Source organism: Nicotiana sylvestris, chromosome 11 (assembly GCF_000393655.2).
Source record: "Nicotiana sylvestris chromosome 11, ASM39365v2, whole genome shotgun sequence".
NCBI classification, from domain to species: domain Eukaryota; kingdom Viridiplantae; phylum Streptophyta; class Magnoliopsida; order Solanales; family Solanaceae; genus Nicotiana; species Nicotiana sylvestris.
The window spans coordinates 3,982,828-3,990,771 of record NC_091067.1 but is presented as its reverse complement, the minus strand read 5'-3'; the positions used below and the strand labels follow the sequence as shown (position 1 = coordinate 3,990,771).

The 7,944-nt window shown below is 39.3% G+C and overlaps 1 protein-coding gene across 1 annotated transcript; it reads right to left on the bottom strand.

Annotated features, from left to right (window-relative positions):
• Positions 1-1,695: 1,695 nt before the first annotated feature.
• Positions 1,696-4,167, bottom strand: LOC138880674 (uncharacterized). The gene is made up of 4 exons (XM_070160847.1): positions 3,939-4,167; positions 3,151-3,845; positions 2,761-3,090; positions 1,696-2,289 (listed from the first exon to the last, which is right to left on the bottom strand). The coding sequence occupies exons 1-4, from the start codon at positions 4,165-4,167 to the stop codon at positions 1,696-1,698; spliced, it is 1,848 nt and encodes a 615-aa protein (XP_070016948.1).
• Between the last annotated feature and the right edge of the window lie 3,777 nt (positions 4,168-7,944).

Below are 7,944 nucleotides of genomic sequence, written 5' to 3'. Positions count from 1 at the left end.
ACATCTCTAAAACTCCTTAATCCTAACTAATTAACCGTTATGTCTCAGCAAGGCAGCACAATGTACAACTTCCGCAAGCTTCTCTGTTTCACTCTGTATCAGATCCCCCTTGTCAAAATCTTCCTTGTCCTCAAAGAAGGAAGGAAGGAAATCGAACCAAGAGTGAGTGGTAGTCTTCCTAGGTGGCCTGCTCAGGAGGTAGTTGATCCCATTGTACCAGAACTTGCGTAACTGCCTTGTTCCCTTTTTGGATCATATGGCGATCAAGGATTTTCTGAGGGTTTGGACAGTAGGGCCTGGATATGTCAAGGACAGAGGGATAAGATATATTGGTAGGTAAATTGTGGCACAATTTGAGCTAGGAAACATGGAAGGTAGGATGGAGATGTAGTTGAGGTGAGAGGGACAGTTTGTATGCCACAGAACCAACTTTATGTAGGATTTGGTATGGTCCATAGTATTTAGCTGAGAGCTTTGAGAAGTGAGAACCTGATAGTGTCACTTGTCTGTATGGTTGAATTTTGAGGTAAACCCAGTCTCATATTTTGAATTGCTTATCTAAACGATGCTTATTAGCCTGGGCAGTCATTCTTTGTTGTGCTCGTTGAAGATGATGTTTGAGGAGCTGCAGTTTGAATTCTCTGGTTAAGAGGCTTCTATCCACTTCTTCAACAGCTAAGTCACCTGATACATAGGGTAAATGGCGGCGGGGGGGGGGGAGAGGTTGACCATACAAAGCCTCATGTGGTGTTGTTTGGATGGAAGAGTAAAAGATGGTGTTATACCACCATTCAGCAAAAGGGATATATGAGCACCAGTCAGATTGTGAATCAGAACAAAAACATTTGAGATATGTTTCAAGGCATCTATTGATGACCTCCATTGGCCATATATTTAGGGGTGGTATGTCGTGGATGTGTTAAGTGTCACCCCATTCATAGAAAACAATTTCTGCCAAATTTTACTGGTGAATATGGGGTCTTTGTCACTTACTATGTCTTCAGGCATGCCATGAAGTTTGTGAATCTGTTCCATGAAGAGTTTGGCCACATTTGGTGCTGAATAAGGGTGAGAGAGACTCGGGAAGTGAGCATACTTTGTGAGTCTATCAACTACTACCAAAATCACAGTCTTTCCCTTAGATTTGGGTAGTCCCTCTATGAAGTCCATGTTGATGCTACTCCAGGCTGTGACTGGCAACTTCAAGGGTTGTAGAAGTCCTAGGTATGGGGAACAGTCATACTTATGCCTTTTGCAAATGTCACAGCCATTGACATAAGTATGAACATCTTCTCTCAAACCCTTCCAATAGAACAGTGATGCTATCCTTCTGTATGTTTGTTCCATCCTAGAGTGTCCTCCCATAGGAGAGTCATGCCATAGCTGCATAATATTCTTCTTCAAGCTAGGGCCTGTACCAATCACCAACTTTCCATGTCTTCTGAGTTGATCATGAATGAAGGTGTAGTCATGTACCTCTGTACCCCCTTTTAAGGTCTGAATTAAGGTAGCCAAGTCTGGGTCTAAGTTCCAACTCTGAGTGATCAGACTAAGCAAGTCAGTTTGAATAGAAGATAAGGTAAGGGCAGCTAGTTTAGCTGCAGACAATCTAGATAAGGCATCAGCCACCTTGTTTTCCTTACCTTCTTGTACTCAATTATGAAATCATATTCTCACATTTGCTATCCATTTCAATTATGATCTTGTATGCAATTTCTGTTCAAGAAGGAACTTTAAAGCTTTTTGGTCAGTCTTCACTACAAAAGGCCTGCCAGTCAAGTATTGAGCCCATTTGTTGATAGCCATAACCAATGCCAAGAGTTCTTTATGATACATTGACAGTGTTTGGTGCTGAGGTGAGAGACTGTTACTCAAGTAAGCAATTGGTTGGCCTCCTTGCATCAAAACTGCACCAATGCCATTACTGCAAGCATCAGCTTCTACTACAAAAGGTGTAGAGAAATTAGGTAATACTAGCACTGGTGCAGAAGTGAGAGCCTTTTTAAGTTTTTCAAAGGATGAAGTAGCTTGCAGAGACCATTTGAAACTGTCCTTCTTGAGAAAGTTAGTAAGTGGCTTGCTAATAACTCCATAAACCCTAATGAACCTTCTATAGTACCCAACTAGGCCCAAAAAACCCCTTAACTGTTTGATGTTAGCAAGTTCAGGCCATCCTTGGATTGTCTCAATCTTCTTGGGGTCAGTTGTCACTCCTTCAGTAGAAATATAATGTCCCAAGTATTCAATCCTAGTTGCTGCAAATACACACTTACTTCCTTTAGCAAAAAGCTGGTGTTGCACCAACAATTCAAAGGTAAGTCTAAGGTGTTATTCATGTTCATCTAATGTCTTGCTGAACACTAGAATATCATCAAAGAACACTAAGATAAACTTTCTCAAATATGCTTGAAAAATATGGTTCATGAGCCCTTAAAAAATAGAAGGGGCATTGGTCAACCCAAAGGGCATGACCAGGTATTCATAGTGCCCTGAGTGTGTTTTAAAGGTTGTTTTGTGCACATCAGAGGGGACCATTCTAATTTGGTGATAACCTGCTCCGAGGTTTATCTTTGAATAGATTTCTGATCCTCCAAGTTCATCCAATAATTCCTAAATGATAGGTATGGGAAATTTATCCTTAATAGCAACCTTGTTTAAAGCTCTATAATCCACACACAATCTCCATGAACCATCTTTTTTCCCAACTAAGACCACAGGTGAGGCATAGGAGCTAGAGCTATACTAGATGATCCCTTGTACCATCATCTCTTTCACCATGTCGTCTATCACATTCTTTTGTATTGGAAAGTACCTATAGGGTATAGAATTAACCGGGGCACTGCCTTCAATTAAGGCTATATGATGGTCAAGCACTCCTCTTGAAGGAGACAAGTGTTTGGGTTCTTGGGAAAGGATGTTGTACTCAATGAGTAATATTTGGATGGGAACAGGAATGTCTTCTTGTTCCTGAGAGTTTGTAACTGGAGACATGGTGGCAGAACAAACCTCGATCATGAAAATCTGGGCAGTATCAACAGAGATGTTGTGTAAGGCCTTGGCATCAACAGTTTTAAATGAAGGATAAATGCCCTGCAAGGTGACAGATTTCTATTGATAGAGAAAGTGCATGAAAAGTTTCTCAAAGTTGACCTTAATGTCACCTAACTTGCATAGCCATTGAATTCCCAACACAGCATCACAACTGCCTATAGGGAGTACTAGGAAATCATTTTGGAAAAGAACCCCTTGCATGAGCCACTTGAAGTTCTTACTACCCTTAACATATTGAATAATTCTGCCGTCAGCTACAGATATATCTCGAGGATGTATTTGGCTGATTATGCAACCTATCCTCTTGGCAGCCTTCTCATTGATGAAGCTGTGGGTGGAGCCACAATCAATGAGGACATTAATAGGATTTTGTTCAGATAAGCCTTGTATCTTGAGAGTTCTGTAGCCTTTAGTGCCATTCAAGGCTTGCAGAGATATCTCACAGTTCTCAACAGAGTTTTCTGCTTCTTGAGGCTCCTTTGTATCGTCCACTTCCACCCCCAATTCCTCACTATCTCTCAGTACTTCAACATTTATCTTTATGGAGTATATGTGTCTTTTGGCCTTACATTTATGCCCTGGTGTGAACTTGTCATCACAGAAGAAGCATAGACCTTGGGCCCTTTTCTCTTCCATTTCAGCTGGTGTAAGTCTTCTCTTCCTGAATCCATCTAAATTAGCAGTAACAGGTGGTCTGTAGGTAGGGGTAGTAGCCTTTACCCACCCAGCAGAGCCTTGTCCTCGAGGTGTCTTTACAGCAAAGCGTTGATGCACTGCAGATGCTGCCTTGATTGCTTTGCTTTGTGCAATAAAGTTAGCTTCATGCAGTCTAGCCAGGGAGTATGCTTATGGTAAACTGGTAGGGTTGCCAATTCTCACAGCATTACTGATTTCAGGCTTGAGGTTATTCAGGAATATACTGACAACATGTTCAACTGAAAGATTCATTCTAGTCATGACACTATTGAAAGCCTTTTGGTAATTCTTTACACTCCCAATGTGCTTGATGTTCATAACCTCAGTCATAGGATCAGAGTATTCAGCTCCAAAACTATTACACAAAGGCCACAAAAATTCATCCCATGTAGGAAGTGGCATTTGTCCTTTACTCCTCATATAGCCTAAATGTCATCATGGAGCATCTCATTCAAAATGCATAGGAACTAACTTTATTTTCTGTTGGATAGTAAGATTTTCATCAGAAAAAAATTATTCTACCTTGTACAACCATGTCCTAAGATCTTCACCATTGAACTTAGGAAACTCAACTTTGTGGTACTTGGTAAAAATGATATTGGGCAATGTCACATTATGAGTATTTGAGTTGTGGAATGAGTTGGTGGTGTGAACATTCTGGTAGGGATAGGGAGTTGATACATATGGGGTCTGGTGGTATAAGAGTGGTGGCATATGTGTGTTTGGATTATAGTATGCAGAGGGAAACTGACTGGGCTGGTTATATGTCTGGTGATATAGGGGTGGTGGCATTACTGGTGAGCTTTGAGGTTGTGGGGTTGGATAATACCTTCCTTGGGAATTAGGAAAGTGAGGTGCTAAAGGAACGATTGTTTTAGGAAAGAGGTTTTGGAAGGACTGTAACCTCATAGATGGGAAAAGAGAAGACTGTAGCTGAGAGGTTCTGGGATTCTGAGTGTGTAGAGAAGGGCTAGGGTTTATGGGAATTTAAGGAGCTAAGGTTGTTAAGTTGGTAGTCGATTGGGTTTGAGAGCTTGGAAGAACTGAGCTAGTAGCAGAAAGGTTTGTAGGTATGGCAGATATATTAACTCCATTGGAGCTAGGGGAAGCTAAGTCCCCAACATCAAAGGGTTTATCGTTCGGAGAATATAGCTCACCTCCACTTTGAGATACATATTTGTCACGTTCTGGCCTCTTTCCTCCATGAATAGCTTCATTGAGCACTTCCTTGAGCTCATTCAAAGCTTCCTCCTGATTCTTGTTACTTTGTTCTTGATTTGCCTCTAGCAGATCTTGTCTAGTTGTGAAGCTTGACATATCAAGTGAGATTTTCTTGAGCACCTCCATGACATTACTATTGTTATCAGCCATGGTTGTCCACAGAGCCAAGAATTGCTCTGATACCACTGATACGCAGGGCAATGGAACAGTGATGAAGTCGAAAAAAGAAAAGAAAAAAGGAAAAGAAAAGAGAAATGCAAAGATAAACTAGGCAAAAAGTAAATAGGCTTTTTATTCATAACCATAAAGAGGATAATTACAACCTATATATAGCATAAAACTATGAAAATAACCTAAGGGTTACAGCTGGATAATTATACTAAATCTGCTATCTCAGTACAATTATAGACAGGACTTGATTGGTATAAGACAAGGAAAATTAAGGGGTCAATATGTAATTTAAAGAACTTCTAATTTAAAAGGTAAGAGACTTAAATAAACATCTCTAAAACTCCTTAATCCTAACTAATTAACCGTTATGTCTCAGCAAGGCAGCACAATGTACAACTTTCGTAAGCTTCTCTGTTTTACTCCGTATCATTTAGTGTTGTTTTACCTCTTTTAGGTGTGTAAATTCTCACCTATTCTCCTTTACTCGAGTCTATGGATTAAATTTTGGATTACTCATAGTGAGTTTGTGATTGTTTACTCAGATTTTGATTGTGTTGATTGGTTATGGATTGAATATATTTGAATGCTTAATATACCTATTCAATTGTGATATTGTAAAATGTCCTCTTCTGCTGCGCTAATTGATTGATATTGGCTCATATAATGCTTAGATCTAATTTACCATTTGTGCACAATTATTATACGTTTTCCTTGTTATTTTGAATTTAGATTGTTAAATCCAAAAGGGTCTTCTTGATTTATGTTTAAATAGCGTTGATATACAGATATTGATGAGGTCTTTGGTCTGTAATTAATGCAAGCTTCTTTTGTGTAATTTTAGGCATGAATTTGAGAGCTAAAATTGTGAGTAGGATAAAGTGGCTATTTGATTAGAGAATATGTAATTTTCCTAGCACCAAAAACCTATGAAACACTGTCATAAACCAGTTTGAGGCTACCCTCAAAACAATTGTGTTACTGCTGAAAATCAGCCTTGAGAACTGTTGCGGAAGCCAAATGTATATAGTGTGAATAAGTCACAACTACTATACCAAAAATTATGACAGCCACCAAATAATAAATAAGACAATAAAACAACAATAAAGGGAACACCAGAATTTACGAGGTTCGGCTAATTTTGCCTACTCCTCGGACACAACCAATATTTTATTTCACTCCAAAAATACAAGTGAAATAATACTAAAGAGAGAAGATACAAATGCCTTAAACAGATGAGAAGGCAAATGAGAGGTGTGTTTAAATCCTAAACATTAAGCCTTCTTTTATAGGGGGAAAATCCCCCCAACTATTGCTAACCCACCGATGTGGGAATCTGAAATTTTGACATTTCAACAAATCTCCACCTTGGCAAAAATTCCACGTCTTCAATTTTCTCTCTATAACAAATTTTGGTTGTGTCTTCATCTTCAATCTTCAGTGTTCAACAATGTTGATCAAATCCAAACAATGTTGAAACTTGACCGCAGTCACCACCTTTGTCAGCATATCAGCAGGATTCTCTGTAGTATGAATTTTCTTCACCGTGACTCCACCTTCTTCTATGATTTCTCGTACGAAATGATACCGAACATCAATGTGCTTCGTCCTTGCATGATAAACTTGGTTCTTCGCTAATTGAATAGCACTTTGACTATCACAAAAAATTGTGATACCTTTTTGTTCAACACCAAGCTCCTTTAGCAATCCTTGAAGCCAAATTGCCTCTTTCACAGCATCTGTAATAGCCATGTACTCTGCCTCTGTTGTAGACAAAGCAACTGTTGACTGCAAAGTAGACTTCCAACTAACTGGTGCCTTTGCAAAAGTAAACACATAACCAGTAGTTGATCTTCGTTTGTCCATATCACCCGCAAAATCTGAGTCACAATATCCAACTACAAACTGATTGTCTTCCTGCTCAAAAACTAACCCGACATCTACAGTATTATGAATATACCGTAGAATCCACTTCACAGCTTGCCAATGCTCCTTCCCTGGATTGTGCATATATCTGCTAATAACTCCAACAGCTTGTGAAATGTCAGGCCTTGTGCAAACCATTGCATACATCAAGCTACCAACAGCATTTGCGTATGGTACCTTTGACATATACTCTCGTTCAGCTTCATCCATTGGCGACATAGTAGTACTTAGCTTAAAATGGGGAGCAAGTGGAGTACTAACTGGCTTAGTCTTGTCATCTATGCCAAAACGTTGTAGTACTCTCTTCAAATATTCTTTCTGAGATAAACAGAGTTTCTTTGAACGTCTATCTCTAATTATCTCCATGCCAAGAATTTTCTTTGCCTCACCCAGATCCTTCATCTCGAACTCCTTCTTCAGTTGAATCTTCAACTTATCAATTTCTTCCAAATTCTTGGAAGCTATCAACATATAGGAGAAGATATACAAAAGAACCATCTTTAAGCTTGTGCAAATACACACAATGATCGTATTTGCTTCTCTTGTACCCTTGCCGCAACATAAACTCGTCAAATCGCTTGTACCATTGTCTAGAAGATTGTTTCAATCCGTACAACGATTTTTCAAGTTTGCACACCATATTTTCTTTTCCAGCAACTTTGAATCCTTCTGGCTGAGTCATGTAGATTTCCTCCTCCAAGTTTCCATGTAAAAACACAGTTTTTACATCCATCTGAACTAGTTCCAAATCCAATTGTGCTACCAAAGCCAACATAATTCTAATGGAGGAATGTTTTACAACTGGAGAAAACACTTCATTGTAATCAATTCCCTCCTTTTGAGCATATCCTTTGGCCACCAATCTTGCTTTGTAGCGAACAT

Excerpts from the sequence above, each read along its gene's own strand:
- LOC138880674 (XM_070160847.1), bottom strand. The coding sequence starts at position 4,167 with ATGAGGAGTAAAGGACAAATGCCACTTCCTACATGGGATGAATTTTTG. Across the intron at positions 3,846-3,938 it reads TAACCTCAAGCCTGAAATCA|CAATCAAGGCAGCATCTGCA; the intron begins GTAATGCTGTGA and ends CACAAAGCAAAG. Across the intron at positions 2,290-2,760 it reads ACATGGTGAAAGAGATGATG|CTTTTTGCTAAAGGAAGTAA; the intron begins GTACAAGGGATC and ends GTGCAACACCAG.